Source organism: Belonocnema kinseyi, chromosome 4 (genome assembly GCF_010883055.1).
Source record: "Belonocnema kinseyi isolate 2016_QV_RU_SX_M_011 chromosome 4, B_treatae_v1, whole genome shotgun sequence".
Taxonomy (NCBI): domain Eukaryota; kingdom Metazoa; phylum Arthropoda; class Insecta; order Hymenoptera; family Cynipidae; genus Belonocnema; species Belonocnema kinseyi.
In genome coordinates, this window is record NC_046660.1 from 42,719,209 (window position 1) to 42,739,422 (window position 20,214).

Below are 20,214 nucleotides of genomic sequence, written 5' to 3' on the forward strand. Positions count from 1 at the left end.
GAGAGTAATTAAAAAGATTTTAAAATGAAAATAAATTTTCATATGTAAATAACAATTGAACCATTATTAACTTGGAACAGCTTTAAATTATGATAATTTAACTTCTAAATATAAAAAGTGTTCAGTAAATAAAAGTATAATGGTTCAATTTTTTATGTTTCTAAATTGCAATTGCTTGAAATGGTATAATTGAAAATTGATCAATTTATTGATTCATTCTGCAATTTAGAGCATTGCAAATTTTTAAATCTGAATATTGCAGTTTTTAAAAGCTTAAAATTCAAGCGTTCCAATTTGTGTTTTTTAATTTGCTGTTTAGTTTTTGTAACTTCAAATGAAAAATTGGTTAGCTTCAAGAATTCGAGTCTTTTAATTTCAATTACCGTTACGAAAGTTTGTGTACCCGAAAAAACTGTCAAATTTTTTCCTTGATCAAAACGGCCATTCTACTTTTTAATAAATAATATAAATAAATATTGCCACTTTTTAAAATGTTTCAATTTTAGCGCCGGTATGAAGCGCATTGGTTAGTCTATAATTGAAAATGGCGGCGTCCAGGGCAGTTTTGTTGTTAAACTGTAAATAATTCGCCCGATTTCTGTTTATCAGAAATTTTCCTGAGATAAAGGATTCAAAGAGTTAAGCTACACCCAGAGATTAAATTAATTCTGCAAATCTGGATGATACCAGGGAGAAAATGATTGCCGCCTCCGATCCACTGGTGAGTTTAGGTTACCTAACCTCACTTTTTAAACCGACTAATTGGACAGTATTTACAAAACTCGTTTCAAATGAAAGAAATTGGAATATTTCTGTGATACTTTTGTCAAATGTATTGAATAAATCATTGTTACACACATCTATTTTTATATTCAAGGAATTTGTGCCAGGAGGACGTCAGACGGTCTCAAGACACCCTGGATCTCTGATCAGTCAACCTGTATCAAATAACCCGGTTTTCCTGGAGGACAGCGTTCTTTTACAGAAATTTAGCAAAGTTAATATCTCTGAAAAACCGCCTGTAAGTACATATATAATTTTTTCAAGAGGACCTGGAAATTCTGGAATTTTGTTGATCAGGGAAAGTCAGGGATTTTGGAACCAAAATTTGAAGTCATGGGATTTCTGTACTTTAATCACTTCTCTTTGGATAAATGAACCGATGGGTTAACCACTGTTGAATTCATTACGCAAGTTTAGAGTATTTTTAAAGCTTCAAAGCAATTTTAAATATATTGAAAGATTTCAAAGGATTTTTAAGATTTTTATGCATTTTTTTAATTCCAAGGAATTTTTAAGGTTTTTAAACAGTTCCAAGGGATTTCAAAGGATGTTAAAGACTTTAGGGTATTTATGATATTTGTATAACTTCCAAAAAATTTTCAAAGTCTTGCAAATGTTTTAAGGGATTTTAAATATGTTAGGATATTTAAAAAGATTCGAAGAAAGTTTTAATCGATTTCAATTACTGATACAAAAATAAATCATTTCACGAAATTTGAAAGATTACAGTATTTTTAAAACGTCTAAGAAACTTTAAAGAAATTAAAAAAGTTTCGAGGGATTTGAAAGGAGTTTAAATGTCTTAGGTTATTTTAAAAGATTCTAAGAAATTTTTCCATGGAATTTTTTATATATTTCAACCATTTAAAGTCATTACAGAAGATTTAAAAGATTTTAGAGTATTTTTAAAATGTCCAAATGATTTTAAAGAAATTTACAAATTTTAAGAGATTTTAAAGAATTTTAAATATTTGAGGATATTAAAAAAATCTTAAGGAATTTTTAATAGATTTCAATCACTAATTAGTTATTTACTAATATTCAAATAATTAAATTATGCTAAGAATTTCCAAAGGATTTGAAATATTTTTGAGTATTTTTAAAACGCCCATGGAATTTTTAAGAGCTTTAAAATTTTTGTTAAGGATTTAGAAATTTAATAAAAAAATTTTTAAACTTCCAAGACATTTCAAAGAGCTTTAAAAAGTGTCAAGGTAATCCAAAATATTTCAGGATATTTAAAAAAATTCCATGGAATTTTTAATAGATTTCAATCATTTGAAGGAACTCGAGGAAATTGGAATGATTTAGAGTATTTTTCAAAAGTCTAAGAAATTTTAAGGAAATTTTTAAAGTTTCAAAGGATTTCAAAAGATTATAAAGGAATGGAAATATTTTTGGGTATTTAACAATTTTCCGTGAAATTTTGAATATATTTCAATTATTTTAAGATATTTCAAAGGATTTAAAAGATTTTAGAGTGCTTTGAAAAATTTGAAGGAAAGTTTGGAACAATTTTATAGCACCTATAAGATTTTAGGATAGATCAAGAGATTCCAAATATTATATCAGATTTCTGAACATTTCAATGACTTAAAAGGATTTTAAAAAGTCCGAGGGTATTCTAATAATTTTTACAGGATTTCAGAATATTTCATCCGATTTAATGTAATTTAACGGAATTTTATAATATTTCAATCGATTTTAAAGAATTTTCACACAAGAATTGACGCATTTCATAGGATTTCAAAGATATTCGAATATTTCATGGTATTGTAAAAGATCTTAAAGATTTTTTTTTTATTTAAGTGAATTTTCAAGAACTGAAACAAATGTCAAGGGATTTTTAAAGATTTTAAAGGTTTTTAAATATTTCAGAGTATTTAAAAAAATTTTCAACTGATTTTAGTAATTGAATGGGATTTCAAAGGATTTGAAATATTTCAGGGTATTTAAAAACTTCTAAGAAATGTACTGACTAAATAAAAATTGATGAATTAATAATTCAGAAGAAATTTGAAAAAATAATATATTTAAGGAGTTTTTTTTTAATTTTGCAAGATTTAAAAAATTAAAAAAAAAATCTAAATAAAAAAAATGCTTAAAAGTTTAAGAAAATTTCAAACATAATTTAAAATTTGAAAAGTTTCTAGATTTTTTTAAACTGTAAATTTTCAAAGATTCTGAAACAAAATGAATGAATCATCAACAGTTGAACAACATTTTTCAAAGAATTTGAAATATTTCAGGGTATTTAAAAACTTCCAAGAAATGTTTAATAGATTTAAATAATTTCTAGGTATTTTAAAGATTTTGAAAAATTCCTAGAAATTTTCGAGAAGTTTAAACACTGTCAAGGGATTTCAAAGGATTAGAAACATTTGAAGGTATTTAAAAAAATTCCAAGGAATTTTTAATAGATTTCAATCATTTGCACGGATTCCATAAAAATTTTAAATATTTGAGAGTATTTTTAAAACGTCCATGGAATTTTAAAGAGATTGCAAAAGTTTTAAGGGATTTCAAAAAATTTCAAAGAATTTAAAACCCACTTTAGGGTATTTTAAATATTTAAAGATATTTAAAAATATTCCAATGACTTTTAAATAGATTTCAGTAATTTTAAACTATTCCAAAGGATTTTAAAGGTTCTAGGGTATTTTTAAAATTCCAAGGTACTTTCAATAGCTTAAAAATGTTTCAAGGGATTTGGAATATTGTAGGGTATTTAAAAAACTTCCAAGAAATTTTTAATTTATTTAAATCATTTTGAACTATTCCAAAGTATTTTAAAGAGTTTAGGGTATTTTTTTAAAATCCATGGAGTTTTCAGAAGATTAAAAAAGTTTTAAAGGATTTCAAGGGATTTTAAATATTTTAGGGTATTTAAAAAAGTCCGAGGAATTTTAAATAGATTTCAATCATTTGAAGCTATTCTAAAGGATTTTAAAGCTTTTAGGGTATTTTTAAAGTCCAAGGTATTTTCAATGGCTTAAAAAAGTGTCAAGGGATCTCTAGGGATCTGGTATATTAAAATTTGTTCAATATTTTCAAAGAACTTTTAATAGGTTTAAATTATTTGAAGCTATTTCAAAGGATTTTAAAGAATTTAAGGTCTTTTTTAAAATTACAAGGAGTTTTCAGAAGATTTAACCAATTTTAAAGTATTTTAAATAGTTCAGGGTATTTTAAAAGATTCCAAGGAATTTCAAATAGTTTCCAATAAATTGAAGCTTTTTCAACGGATGTAGAAACTTTTACGGTATTTTTAAAATTGCAAGGATTTTTTTTAAAAGGAGGTATTTTTTTGCAAGAGTTTTCTTTTAAATTCGCAAAGGATTTGAAATACTTTAGGGTATTTATAAAATGCAAAGGAATTTGTCTTATATTTAAATAGTTTGAAACAGTTCAAACAGATTTTAAACTCTTAAGGTATTTTTAAAACTACCCGAGAATTAAAAAACCTTTCAAGGGGCCATCCATAAATTACATAACGCTATTTCCTGACCATTTTGAAAAAACATTTGAAATATTTTCGGTTATTTAAATAGATATCAAGACATTTTTAATAAATTCCTATAATTTAAAGGATTTTAAAGATTTTCAGGTATTTACTTATATTTTTGTAACCTCCAAGATATTTTGGAGAGCTTTAAAAAGTTTCAAGTGATTTCAAAAGTTTTTCAAAAGATTTGCAAGGATTTTAATGGTTTTGAGGGTTCTAAACAATTTTTCATAGGATTTTAAAGAATTTTCTGTAATTTCAGAAGATATAGAACGATTTTATAGAACATGTTTTCAAAAGATTTGAAAGGATTCGAAATGTCTCGCGATATTTTTAATATATTTCAGTCATTTGAAGTGACTTCAATTGATTTTAAAAATTTGTGGGTATTTAAAAAAATTCCAGGGAATTTTCAAGAGTTTTAAAAAGTTTCAAAGAATTTCAAAATAATTTAAAGAATTTGATATATTGTTGAGTATTTTTAATTTGTAATTGAAAATTTCTTAATGTTCAAAAATGAAAAATAGCGGTGAGTTTAATTTTTCAATTAAGAAAAATTTGTCTGATAAATCAGTTTAAAATTCTAGAACTTTAGAAGCTTCGATTTTGAGACATTGAATTTAGTTTTTATTTTCAAATTGTTAAAGTTTAATCTTTTCGAATCTAAAACTATTTTAGTTAAAAAGTTTTAGATTTATAATCATTCAATTATGGTCGCTTTTAATTAGAAATAGTACAAATTTAATTTCTTTGAATTTTAATTTATATCATTACAAAAAAATCTATTCTGAAATTATTCAATTCTGAAAATTTTGAAATTGTGCTATTTGTCAATTAGAAATAAACTTGTTAAATTTTGAACGCATCGAATTAGAAATTACACAATTTAAACTCCTTTCTACCGAATCGGTCGAATGTTAAAAAATATTATCCCGAATCTTTCAATTCGGAGAGCTTCTGATAAAAAGTTTTCCAATTTAAAATGATCATATTTTAAACACGAAGTATTTAGATTCGATTTTCTTTTAAGCTAATTCTGCATTTTTTAAATTGCGCTTTTTGGAATAATATTAACAAATAATAATGTTGAGTTATCATCGCAGAAAGTACAGTTTAATCAAAATCACATCGATATAAACTGGAAATTTATTTATATACAGAAAGAATTTTGGTTAGTGCGTGACAATGGCACGAATGGCGAAGAGGAACTTTATTGCTCAGGAAAGGTAGCGATTCATTCGAAAGGTAGTCAGTCAACAAGAGTGTTACAAAAATCGTACACGTGTGAACACGACATAAAACATGCCGCCTGGTGTTCATTTCGAACGTATACTCTCGAACAATTGTCGAAAAGTAAAGATTTCAACGATGAAGATATCCCAGAAAAGACAATCGACTGTATTTGCCTCCTTGATACCTATACTCTCAAAGTTTTTACCGAAACTGGTGAAGATTATGTTTCGAGTTTGCAGTTTCAGGTATGCATTCAATAGTAATTAATAATTAAGTGATAGATTCAGGGATCACAGTTCATCCGCTTTTTACGTAATTCCCTCTTCCTCATTAACCCTTACAGAGCATACTGGGTATTAAACACCCAGTGAGTTATTTGCGCTTTAACAAAACGTACCAAATTTAAGAAAATGGAACATATGGCGTGAGATTAACAAATGAAATGAAAACCTATTTTTCTATGTCATCTTCACATAATTTTGATTTTTATCATTTTTATACGCAGTTTAAGATCAATACAATAGTTTAATCACGCAAATTACGGTGTTTCATTTTTCATTGAATTACAGCTTTTATTTTTCAGTATAAATACCTTTTTTGGAACGAACACTAAGAATAATTTTATTTTTAAAGTGCCGTATCTCGAAAGTATGCAGGTAAAATATTAAGCAGAAATATCAAAAACTTAAAAAGTTATGAATTTTAGAGTTAAAGAAGTCATTTTTTAATTTTTTCCAAAAAGTATTTTATTTAACTACTTTAAATTTCAAAAACTGGTATGAAACCTGTTCCTCTTTAAACTAGATAGATTAAACATAATTAATTAATTTTCTTGTAAAAAAAACTATTCAATATCATCGGCGCAGCACAGGTTTGAATACCCTTGGGTGTCTAACACCCAGTATGCTCTTTATGTAATTTTACGGAAGTGTGCCCTTTAAGGGTTAAGTTAGAAAAATCTCCTAAAATGCCTAAAATCGAGAATTTTTACCCAATTTTTTCCTTTGAAAAAACGATCCATTTTTTAAAAATCATGAACATAAATTTAAGAAATTGGAAAACAAAACGTTCTGAAATAGATTATTTTTGATGACACGAATTCAAAATATTTCCTAAACGATTTATTTGCTAATTTTGTAGATTTTGAAGGATATCTCCGACAGCAAATCAATCGCTAATGATTCAATCGACAAACCGAAAAATAAATTAATTCTGTTGTTGCAAAAAAAAAGTATATTTATAGATGTAGCAGGATCCACTGGCCAAAATGCTCTAAGAATATGCGAAATAAGGAGATTTTTTGGACGAATTTTTAACCTGAGAGATGAAGTGTCAACTAGAATATTGAAAATTCAACTAAAAATCGAACAAAAAGGATGAATTATCATCGAGAAATATAATGCTTACAATTTTTTAATTTTTATTTAATATTATAAGTCTTCGACCAAAAAAGTTAATTCTCAACAAAAAATGTAATATTTGATATTTCAACTAAAAACTAATTTTATTTTTAAATTGAAAATAGTTAAATTCTTTTTTAAAAAAACAATTTTTTAACTAAATAAATGTTTTTTTAAGCAAAACAGATTTTGCAATCAAGAAAGTAGAAAAAAAGTAACCAAATTGTTGAATTCTCAAGCCAAAAAGACCAAATTTGTAGGAAATGGTTGAACTTTCAAAACAAAATGATAAATTTTAAGCCAAAAAAGTGAATTTCACCCAAAATAGTTGTATTTTCTAACAAAATAGTTAAGTTTTCAACCAAAGACATTAATTTTTAACTACAATCATGAATCTTCAACCAAATGTTAACTATATTTTTGCATTTTTCATTGAATAGTTGAATACTCAACCAAAACATTAATTTTCAGCCAAACCGTTGCAATTGTAACCAAAAAAAAATGAAATTCCTACAAAAGGAGATAGATTTTCAAACGAACATGTCGAAATTTTAACAAAAAAGTTGTATTCCCAACCAAAAGAGGTTTTACCGCAAAAAAAAAAAAAAATTGTCAAACAAATGATTGAATTTTCAACCAAAAATGATAAACTTTCAATAAAATCGTTGAATTTTCAATCAAATAATAATAATAATATCAACTTAATAATAAAATTGTCAAGCAAAAAAGTTGAATTCTCAAAGAAAAATATAATGATTAATATTACAACCAAGAAATATTCTTATTTTAAATTTAAAAAAAAACGGTTTAATTCATCTAAAAAAGATAACTTTTCAACAAAATAGTGTAGTTTTTAACCAAATTGTTGAATATTATGGCTTGGTTTTACATTTTAGCAAATTGCGTATTTGAAAAATTGGTGCCTACATAATAATTTTGTTATTTTCGTAGATAGTAATGTTTTTTGAACATATGGGAGCTTTTAACTGTTAAAAATAAATTTAAAAAAAAGTTTTAAAATGTAAGGAAACATAAACAAAGAAAATAGATATTTTAAATATTCATTTTCGTGTTTTACAGATTTTCTTCTAGCATACTTATTAAAAAATGAGAGTTTTTAAATTCTATTTAACTATTTTTTATTATTTATGGTTTGATCTGTTTCAATTTTTTGCTGATGTATCTTATCAGTAGAAAATGCTGAAGTGTTCAACAAATTTTATAAACCTATGGATAAATAACAAAAAAAAATTTCAAAAAAATTACTAGCTACACTTATTAGTTTTTAATAATTATTTAATAATAAACGTAGTCCGCTGTGATCCCTGTGAATTAAGGTTGCATTTACATTTCTCATCCTAAAGATATCAATCTTTTTTAGGTATCTGCTGTATGGCCAACAAAATTTGGACTATTACTCGAAAAGTCTGAAGTTTCGATTCCTTCCTCTAGGTAGAAATTAATTCTTTATATTATTTCTTTAGTCTTTTCGTGAGGTTACTCTATATCATAATTTACGATTAAAATATCTAAATTATAATCTAGGTACACGTCTTTGGAAATCAGCAGAGCCCTTTCACATACCGAGAGTTATTTACCAGTCGCATTTTCTCTAATGCACCCTTTAGATGAAATTTGTCCTCTGCTCATAAAACATGGTAAAAATTTTCGATAAATATTTTATTTTGCAGGCCTAGGATTCGCCACACTATTGACACTATTTCACGCTTTTTGGGGGATAAAATCTTACTATTTCTGATGATTTAACAAAGTAGTTTAACCAAGTAGTTGAATTTCAAATTTAAAAAAAAACCGAATTATCAACCAAAATATTTGATATTTTAATCCTGAAAAATAGTTGAATTCATAAACAAAACGAATTCATTTCTATTAAAAGAGTTGAATTTTTAACAAAAAAGATTGACTTACTACCAAAAGAGATTAATTTTTAAATAAAAAGGACGAATTTTCGACCAAGATTTCGCAGCCAACAAAGAAAAAAGATTCATCTAAAATGTTAAAATTTCAAAACAAAAAGATAAGCTTTTAACAAAGCAGTTAAATATTCAACCAAATAGTTAAATTTGCAACCAGAAGAGATGTGAATTTTTATCAAATACATACATTTTTCTACAAAAAAGATGAATTTTTATCGAAATGTATTCATTTTTAATGAAATAGTTCAATTTTAGAACAAGAAGATAAATTTGCTGCCAAAGAACATGAACTTTTAATTAAATGCATGACTTTTGAACCATTAAGTTAAAATTTCAAGCAAAAAGATTAATTTTCTACCCACAAAGACGAATTATTATAAAAATACATCAAGTTTTAACCAAACAGTTGAATTTTCAAACCAAATAGTTGAATTTTCAAGCCAAATAGATACATTTTCTATAAAACAGTTGAATTTTTAACTCGAAAATATTAATTTTCAACAAAAAATTAATTTACAGCAAATCACTTGAATTTTCAAAAAAAAAAAAATAGTTAAACATTCGGTTAAAAAAATTAATTTTTAATAAAAGAACGAATATTCAGCTTAAATTATGAATTTTAAACCAAAAAAATGAACTTTTATGAAAGTAGTTCATCTTTCAATCGAAGAGATGAATTTTTAACAAAAAATGTATTAGTTGATATTTCAACAAAAACATATTTTAATTTAAAACAAAACAGTTAGTTTTGATCAATTAAGATAAATTTTCAACAAAACAGTTACTTGAATCCTCAGCTAAAACTGTTAGAATTTCTACCCAAAGAAAAACACCAATTTTTAACGAAATTCATAAATTTTCAATAAAATATTTAAGCTTTTTACCAATTGTTTAATTTTCTCTAAGACTATTGAATTTTCAACGTAAAAATGTCAATTTTCATGAAAAAGTTAATTTACAAAAAATTATTTGGATTAAAAAAAACTAGTTAAACGTTCATTTAAATAAAATAATCTTTAATTTAAAGAAATGAATTTTCAACTAAAATTATGAACCTTAAACTAAAAAAATGAACTTCTATTAAAGTTGAACAGAATTGAATTTTGAAACTAAAATGATGAATTTTCAACAAAAAATGTATTAGCTGATATTTTCACAAAAAAGATTTTAATTTCAAATTAAAAAAATTATTTTTGAAACAACCAATAAGAATTCTGAATAAAACAGTTACGTGAATTCTCAACTAAAACAATGATATTTTCTAACACAAAAACACGAATTTTCAACAAAAATAATCAATTTTCTACCAAATAGTCAAGTCTTTTTACCAAATTGTTAAATTTTCTAAATTTGTATCCCAAAAATGTCAATTTTTAACGAAACAGTCGTATTTTCGAGAAAATACATACATTTTTAACTAAATAGTTTGAAAAGTGGATGTGATGTTTATTCCAAATATTATTTGATTAATTTATAGTTTATATTTTTTTTTGGTTTCTAAACATTTTTTAAAACTAAATTTTTAATTTTTAAACTAAAACAGATCTAAATTTAGCCAGAAATTAAGTGGTTAAATTTTCCATTAAGGAGAAAAAAGTTTGAAGCCAACGATAAATTTTCTACAAAATAGTTTAATTTTGTACCAAATAGTTGAATTTTATAACAAATTGTTGAATTTTCATGGCAAAAAAAAATAAGTTTTTTTATAAAACAATGCAAATTTTAACCCCGGAATATCAATTTTCAAGAAAAAGTCAATTTAGGAAAAATCAGTTAAATTTTCAACAAAATAGTTAAATTTTCTAACAAGCTGTAAAATATTTTACACATCCGTTCAATTTGCAACCCAAAAATGTCCATTTTTATCCAAAAAGTTCATTCTCAACTGAAAAAGGTTACGTTTTAATAAAAATAATAAAAAATGCAATAAAGTGGTTGAATTTTCGATTCAAAAATACTAATTTTTAAGAAAACACTTGAATTTTCAACCAAATAATGCAATTTAGAACCAAATAATAAAAAAATGCAATAAAGTTGTTGAATTTTCGATTCAAAAATACGAATTTTTAACAAAACAGTTGAATTTTCAACCAAATAATGCAATTTAGAACCAAATAATAAAAAAATGCGATAAAATTGTGGAATTTTCGATTCAAAAATACGAATTTTTAACAAAACAGATGAATTTTCAAACAAATAACAAAAAAATGCAATAAAATTGTTGAATTTTCGAGCCAAAAAGAAGAATTGTTAACAAGACAGTTGAATTTTTAACCAAATAATGCAATTTAGAACCAAATAAAAAAAAAATGCAATAAAGTTGTTGAATTTTCAACCAAATAATGCAATTTAGAACCAAATAAAAAAAATGCAATAAAATTGTTGAATTTTCGATTCGAAAATACTAATTTTTAACAAAACCGATGAATTTTTAAACAAATAATAAAAAAATGCAAAAAAATTGTTGAATTTTCGATTAAAAAAAAGATTTTTTAACAAAACAGTTGAATATTCAACCAAATAATAAAAAAATGCAATAAAATTGTTAAATCTTCGAGCCAAAAAGACGAATTTTTAACAAAACAGTTACATTTTCAACCAAATCATGCAATTTAGAACCAAATAATAAAAATTTTAATTCAAAAATATGAATTCTTAACAAAAAATTTAATATTGGACTTTTCACTTAAAAATATTTGGATTTTCTTATTGGTCCCTTTTTAATACTTGAAACATCTTATGATACTATTTTGACACTATATTTAAACATTTCTGACACTATTTAAACTATTTCTGATCTCTGAAGCTAGTCCGAGGCCTGCATTTTCGAAAATATGAAAATTTTGTTAATAATTTCAGGAAGTATATCATATATGTGCGATTCGACTCTGAAGTTTGTCTTTACGAATTCTGAGCCTTCTCTGGCTGTACTATACGATACAAAAACGGGATTGCACTCCGTATACAAAATACGGAAAGCAACTGCAGAAGAATGCCAGATTGTTTGTGGAAGCAGCGACACCACCCCGAGTTTATTCAATTACTCTACGAGTTCTCCTAAATATATCGGAAGCAACGCTTCCCTGAACAGAAGTGTTGCCAACAAAGCTCTGAGTCTCTTTGGTAGGCTACATTCATTAGACAAGTTTTAATTCGAAGGGTTAATTCACTTGAATTTCTGGTGTACGCTAGATTGTAAGCAGGTGGGTGCTTCCACTGTATTGACCAATGCAAAAAATGTGTCACGAGATTTGAAAACGGCCGTGCGGCGGCGCTAGTAGTAACTTTGTTCTTAGAGTTCTTAAATTCCCGAGAATTTCAGTTCAGGTTATATAACCGAGAATATGACAGAATTTAGGAGAATTTAAAAGAATTTAAGAGACTTTATGATTTAAAAAAATATTTTTATTGTTCAGGTAATATCAAAGGTTGAATATAAATTATTTTCTAGCTCAGACATATTCAGGAATTTAAAATATGCAAAGCAGTAGCTCATTAATCATTTAACACTGATAGACTGAAACTCTATAATAAATACCACGAAATAGAATAAGAAGACTCCATTTCCAGAGAACTTAGACGCGTGACATTTTCAAAATTCTCGGTTTTTTCGACTAATTTTTCACTTCAAATCATTAATATTCAAGTACCAGCATTTTAATATTATATTTTTACCATGGAATATTTTATAAGCGGAATAAAACAGTGTTTCATATACAAATTTAAAATTTTCAAATGTATTAATTTATTTAAAAAAAAATGTTTTTCTATTTTAAAAGAAACTCTAACAAAATACTGGAATTTTCAACAAAATAATTCAATTTTTAACAAAATAGTTGAATATTCAACCTAGAAAGACAAATTGTCAACGAAAAAGTGTCATAGTTTATATTTTAGTAAAAAAAGAATGAAATTTATACAAAGAAAAAAAAATTTAACCAAAAAGACGAATTTCCAACAAACAAAGATTTTTCACTAAAAAAAAACAAATAAAAGTTTATCTAAATTATTGAGCCTTCAAAACAGAAGACAGATTTTCTTTACAAAAATTCAATTTTTCAACCAAAAATATAACTGTTCAACAAAAAGTTAATTTTCCACGAAATCGATGCATTTGTATGCAAAGAAAGGAAATTTTAAACTAATAAATTATCTTCTATAACAAAAAAACGCAAATTTTTAACTAAAAAATATCAATCTTAAAAAAATGGAAAAGTTACATTTTCTGTTAAAAAATGAATTCTAATAAAAAAAGAAGTATTTTCCACTAAACAGTTACATTTTCAACCAGACATAAGCCTTCAATAAAAAAATGTCACAATGTATTTTAACTTTGTCCCAAGTAGTTGAATGTTCAATTAAAAAAGAATAATGAAAAAAAAATTAAACTTTTAACCAACGACATAACCATTCAACTTATAATATAAATTTTTAACAAAAAAAAGTGATTTCTTAACAAAGCGATACAACCAAATGTTTTAAACAAATTAGTTGAATTGTCAAGCAAAGAAGAACGATTTTTAACCAAAAAGTTGCATTTTCATACAAAAAATGAAATTTCTTCGATAACAGATGAAGTTTTAAATCAAAAAGATAGCTTTTCAAAAAAATAGTTGAATCAATTTTTTGTTGAAAAAGATTTTAGTCGAGTTTTCACGATCAAACTATAAACTTTTCAACAAGAAATTATTTTCTACCAAAAAATTGAATTTTTAATACAAAAACACGAATTTTTAGCCAAAAAGTATGACTTAACAGAAATATTGAATTCTCTAGCAAATAGTTGTATTTTTATCCAAAAATAAGAAATTTATCTTAAAGCAGAATTTTTTATTACAGAAAATGTTGAGTTTTCATCCAAAAAAGATTCCAGTTAACTCAGTTACATCAAATATTGAATTTTTGTAACGAAAAAATAAGTTTCTACAAAAAAAATTGAATCTTCAATCCAAAAAGATAAATTTTTTCAAACAAAATGGATGAATTTTTAACAAAATAATTAAATTCTCTACCAAATAGTTGCATTCTAATCGAAAAAAGATCAATTTTGTACTGAAACAGATGAATTTGTAATAAAAAACAATTTTTTTTTTTCACAAGTTGAACTTTCATCCAGAAAATATTTCAGTTCGTTTTTTAACACCAAAATATAAATTTTTAACAAAAAGTAAATTTTCTACGAAAGAGTTAAGTTTTTAAGAAATTGGTATAATAGATTAATTTCTAACCAAACAGTTTCATATTTATAAAAAAATTTAATTTCTGCTAAAGCAGGTAAACTTCAAAATAAAAAAGACAAACTCGTCACCGTTCGAACAAACAAATTGCATGAATATTCAGAACGTATTAAAAATAATTAGAAAATCAATAATATGTACACAAATGAATAAAAAAATGCCAAACATATATATTATTATCAAATTATAAAATTTTCTAAATTTCAAATAACGAAAATATATTTAATTGACAAAAAATAAAATCCCGAATTTAAAAATATCCGAAACTAAAATTCACCGAGTTCAAAACCGACTTTTAAAATAAACGAATTAGTAAATTTCCACAAATATTTCAATTCTTCAAATTTAAAACTGCTGAACATAGTTAATTGATTATTATTTTATGAGGTGTTAATATAATATTAAATCAGGCAAACAATTTAATTGATGATTAATAAGTAATTTATTAATTATTTTCGTCAAATTTTAAATTTCGTCAAACTTAAATTTTTTTCGTTATTTTGTGTTAGCCCCGGATATTCAAATACTTTTTAAATATAGTCATGAAGAACTAATTTTTTTTTGTATTGTCGTTTTAAAATATAATGCTACTGTATAATAAATATAATTATTTTATCTATAGATGATAAACAAGTGATATGATAACTCCTAAAATATTGTTTTCTATTAGAATGAAATGACGAACTCTTAAATGTGATATTTTTTTAATCAATTAGAATCTGTAGCGAAGCTAAAATATTTTAAAATTTGTATGTCACTTTTAAAAAAAGACCATTAACGGATATTTTTTATCTTTGACAACACTCAAATTAATCGAAAATTATTTTTCGAAGTGTTATAATAAATCTATGTTAAAATTAAATTGTGAGAATTGAGAACAAGAAAATAAGTATTATCACCTTCTTTTTAAATTTATGTAAATATAATTTTCATAAGATTCTTGAGAAAATTTAAAAGATTTTTAAATACTTCAGGCTTATCAAAAAAGAATCTAGAAAATTTTAAAGGATTCTTTTAATAATATAAAATTTTACAAAACATTATGAAAAATTCGAGTCCTTTTAAAAGATGTTTAGAACTTTTAAAAGTTGGGAAGGAATCAAGAAATATTTGATACATTTTCGAAAATGTTTCCGAGTTTTGAAATATTTGTAATCTATTTAAAACGTCTTAAATTCCTGAAAATATTGAATTCCTTGAAATGTTTGGAAATTCTTTTAAATTCTACAAAATATTTCTTAAATTTACCCAATTTTTGTTCGGTTTTATATTGCAATCTTACTAAATTGAAACATTTTGCTCTAAAATCTTCTAAACTATTTTTAGAAGTCTTAGGAAATCGTTTGTTATGTTTAAAAACCTTTTTCAATTTTCTCTTAAAGTTCTTCTTTGACTATTTTTGAAATCTTCTAAAATTTTTTTAAAATAATAGTTTCAAAATTAATTTTTCGAAATTAAAAATTATTTTAATTTTTCTTAGGAACCTGAAAAAATGTCTTTCATTTTCGTGAACCTTCAAAAAATTCTGAAAAAATCTTTACAAGTTTTAATTATTTTTGCATCGTTTCCAAACTTTTGAATATCTCTTAAACTTACTCAAATTTTTTCTAAAATTATGCAATATGGCAAAATTTTACGTAAAAATCTTTCACACTTTTTAAAGATTTTAGGAAATAATTCAAAACGTTGTGTGATCCTTTTTCGATTTTCACTTGAAATTCCTTACAAAACAATCATTTAAAAATTTCCCATGAATTTTAAGAATTTTTTTTTACATCCTGATAAAATTCAGCGTACCTAAAAAATGTGTAAATATGGAAAAATTAAAAAAAATGGTAACTTCAAGTTACCTAAAACGCTACTTCTTTAACTCCCTTAATTTTTTAATTTAAAAATCAAAATAACTAAGACGATCATTCATTTCTTTAAATCATTTAAAAAGCATCAGTTATAATCAGATTTTTTATTCATATTTTTTATTAATTTTTTAATCAAACGGTTGTATTTTTAAGCAAAAATATGAAATTTCTTTCACCGGAGGATATGAATTTTCAAGCCAAAGGGACGGATTTTCAACAAAAAAGTTACTTTTCAACCAATTTGGACTCTCTACCAAAATAGTTGAATTTTTAACAAAATACATGAATTTTAAACCAAATGGTTGAAGGTTCATGTCGAAAATAATAATTTTCAACAATAAGAAGTAAATTTTCAACCAAATAGTTGAATTTTCAACAAAACAGTTAAATTTTCAACCAAAAAGATAAATTTTCAACTAAAATGATGAATCTTTAACCAAGCAACTGATTTTTTAACAAAGGAGATCAACTTTCAACCAAGTAGTTAAATTTTCAACCAGAAAAAAATTTGCAACAACAAAAAAACGCGAAACCCTCTGCAGAAGTTTGTTTGACAAAAGAGGTGAATTGCTCAACCATGATCAACACTTTTCATAAAAAGAGTTGAATGTTAAACAAAAATCTTCGTTATTTTTCAACCAGTTAGTTGAACTTTCTATCAATATAGTTGAAATTTTGACAAAATACATGAATTTTCAAAACAAATTCTTGAAGTTTCAATAGAGAAAATATTAATTTTCACAAAAAAAGTTAATTTTCAACAAAATAGTTGAATTTTATACCAAAATATCTGAATATCACCCCTCAAAGAATACGCATTTGAAAAAAAAATAGTTAAATTTTCAAACAAAAAGATATATTTTCAACTAAAATTACGAATATTTAACCAATCAACTGATTTTTTAACACAGGGTGTCAACTTTCAACCAAGTAGTCAATTTTTCAACTAGAAAAGACAAATTTAAAAAAAGCTGAACTCGCTGGAGAATTTTGTTAGCAAAAGAGACTGCGACAAACCGGGAAATGATAGTGAATTTATTTTTTGGCCGGGAATTTTACAAATTTTAGAAGAAAAATCTGTCATTTTTATTTTTGACTGTACATTTTTAATTTAAAGAATTTTAAAATGCAGTCTTGGAAGACTAAAACAATTGACGATTAAAAGCGTTTGAATTTGAAATTTTTGGATGAAAGCATTTTTATTTGATCCGTTCAAAATTTAAGAATTTCCAGAATTCAACGTTGAAAATTAAACTGTTTCAATTTAAAAGCCTTAGTCATAAAAAAATGTAAATAACTTGAAATTGAAATTTTAAAAATAGAAAACCTTGAATCGTTAAAATTTCAAGGAGCTTTTAAACTTTGAACGTTCTGATTTTAATTGTTTTAATTAAAAAATGAATAATTTGTAAGTGAAATTGTTGAATTTTGATGTATAAATAACAATTGAAAACTTATTATTTGCAGAACAATTCGAGTAATTTTTAGATACTTATGTAAGAGGTTTTGAAAAGATGCAAAATCAATTTAAAACTTAAAATAATTTCAAATAATTTAAACGAATCGTCTGTTCTGACAAAATCCGGCTATTCATACCGAAATTCCGGTGCAAATAACCATGGTCTAATTTAAAACAAAATGTAGGTTTTCCTTTTAAAAGTCTTTCTCGAAATGTATTGAAATCCTTTTGAATAGCTTAAAACCTCTTGTTATGAAAAACTTTTAAATTCATATAAATCTTGGAAATCCTTTAATCTTATGAAATTCTCTGCAATGCCTTAAAATCCTTTAACATATTTGAAATCGATAGGGATCACTTCAAATTTAATTTAATTTCCAAAGTTCTTTGAAATCCCAGAAAATTTTGGAAATATTAAAAATGCCGTAAAATTGTTATGGAATCTGACGAAAGTTCTTAAAATCCATGGAAATTCTTTAGAATTTCGATTTAAATAGACATATTCATTATATTTCTTTTTAAAAAATGTTTAAGTCTTTGAAATCCTTTAATCTTGTGAAATTACTGTAATCAACTTAGAGTCCTTTACAATTTTTGAAATCTTTAGAAATCATTTTGAATTTCATTTGATTTATTTTCCGAGTTCACTAGAAATATATTGTTTCTTTTGGAAATCCTACAAGGTAGAAAATTGGACTATTTTTCTGAAAATACATTTTTGTTGTTGTTATGAATAGAATTTTAATCCGTATATTTAAATATTCTATTTTGGTTGAAAATGTATCTTTTTTAAATAAATATTAAACTATTTGGTTGAAGAATGATATTTTTTTATTTAAAAATTAAATTATTTGTTTGAAAATTTATTTACTTCGTAAAAAATTGTCCTTCTTTTATAGAAAATTAATCATCATGGTTTTACATTGATCTTTTCTGGTTCAAAATTCAACAATTTGGATGAAAATTGGTATTTTTTAATTGAAAATTCAAATATTTCGTTGAAAATTTACGTATTTTGTTAAAAAATCGATCTTTTGTAGAAAATTACCTTTTTTCTGTGCAAGTTAATCTTCTTGTTCAAAAATTATTTGTTTGTTTGTTAAAAATGCAAGTGTTTCAGTTGAATATTTAAAATTTTAGTTGAAAATTCATCTTTTAGGTTGGAAATCAATTTAACTATGACAGTAGAAAATCAAAGTATTTAATTTAAAATCCGTTTTTGTTTGTCAAGAATTAGATTTTTAACAGAAAAATTTGAAAGTTAATATCTTTTGTTAAAAATGATTCATCATTTTGTTTTAAAATTCATCTTTCTGGTATGAAATTCAACTATTCCTGTTCAAAATTTACAATTTTAGTTGAAAACTCATAACTTTGTTTGAAAATGTTATTATTTTTTTTAAAGATAGTTTCTTTGTTGTTGAAAAGTATAGTTTTTACTAAAAATGTAACTTATTCCAATTGAATATTCCATAGTTTTGGTTGAAAATTCGTCTGCGTGACATAACATTAATTTTTTTAACTTAAAATTTAATTATTTAAGTGTTGGTTGACAATTTATCTTTTTTTTTTGTAAAATTAATTTGTTATTGAGAATTCATCAGTTAGGTTGAAAATTGAACTTCTTTTTTTTTGAAAATCCGTTTTCTGTTGGTTGAAAATAAGTTTTTTCAACTGAAAGTTTAACTACTCCATTTTTTATTAAAGATTGATATTTTTAGTGACAAATTTAAGTATTTGTTTAAAAAGTAATTTACTTTGCAATTTTTTGTTCTGATATGTTAAAGTATGTTTAAAACGAACGTTTTGAATTAAAATAAATGTTTGCGTTTTACGTCAAATATAAATATGTTACTTTTGGTTGACCGGAAAAATTGAAAAACTTATCCGGAAAATGACCGGGAAATTGAAATCGTCCGCCGAATCGCGACCCTGATAATGATTTTCTATAATGATTTTTCTAAAATCACAAAAAATGACAAGAAGTTCATTGCAGGAAAATCATTATATTTTTTTTCAATTAAATTTTTTCTGAAAAAAGATCTTCTCCTTCGCTCCGCTGGGAAACGGACCACAGAACTTCCGATTACCGGTCTGGTGAAAGGATCATTTTTCATAAATACACGTATTATTTTACCAGTCGTTACAATTCCAATTTATCAAGGAATGAGTTTTTATCATCAGAGAATAACAGAAATTCTTAGCGTCTTTTCAGACTAGATGGAGTTATGAATTAAAAATTTGTTCAGTTAAGTTTTATTCCGAAAAAAGATCTTCGCTCCGCTGAGAAGGAGCAAAATAGATGATATATAGTCAGACAAAATTTAATTTAAGGGCATGTGACACAGCTAAATACCTATATTACCGACGACAGTTTCTCAGTTCACTGAATGTTTTTTTGAACCTTAGAACTTTTTTTGTAAATAAAATATCGAGCTGAAACTTTGGGAAATATATTAGAGTACAATAGGGTACGTTTGGGTTTGGGTACTGCATTTTGGTAGGAACTTCACTGAAAATTATTTCATCTTTTTTCTGAACTTCAACATTTTTTGAACGTTCGAACTTTTTTTATACATAAAATATCGGTCTCAAACTTTGAGAAATGCAAGAGCCGAAAGAAAACTACGTTTAAGTACAAAGCTTAATAATAAAAGATGTAAAAAAAATATATTTCAACAATTAATTCCAACGGCATTAGCCGGTAACGTTGTACACGAAAATACGAAACCTGGCGGCCACTAGACGAGGCTCTAGAGAGTTCGCATTTTCGTGTACAACGTTACCGGCTGATGCCGTTG

General features: G+C 24.8%; 1 protein-coding gene across 1 annotated transcript in view; it reads left to right on the top strand.

The window, feature by feature from the left end:
• Positions 1–569: 569 nt before the first annotated feature.
• The window catches only part of LOC117171422 (anaphase-promoting complex subunit 1), a 75,319-nt gene continuing 55,674 nt past the window's right edge, over positions 570–20,214 (top strand). Inside the window, exons 1-6 of the mRNA XM_033358735.1 lie at positions 570–721; positions 878–1,021; positions 5,449–5,766; positions 8,303–8,373; positions 8,467–8,579; positions 11,718–11,981. Coding sequence (XP_033214626.1) covers positions 698–721; positions 878–1,021; positions 5,449–5,766; positions 8,303–8,373; positions 8,467–8,579; positions 11,718–11,981 — 934 coding nt within the window. The 5' untranslated portion in view covers positions 570–697. The remainder of the gene's footprint in view (positions 722–877; positions 1,022–5,448; positions 5,767–8,302; positions 8,374–8,466; positions 8,580–11,717; positions 11,982–20,214) is intronic.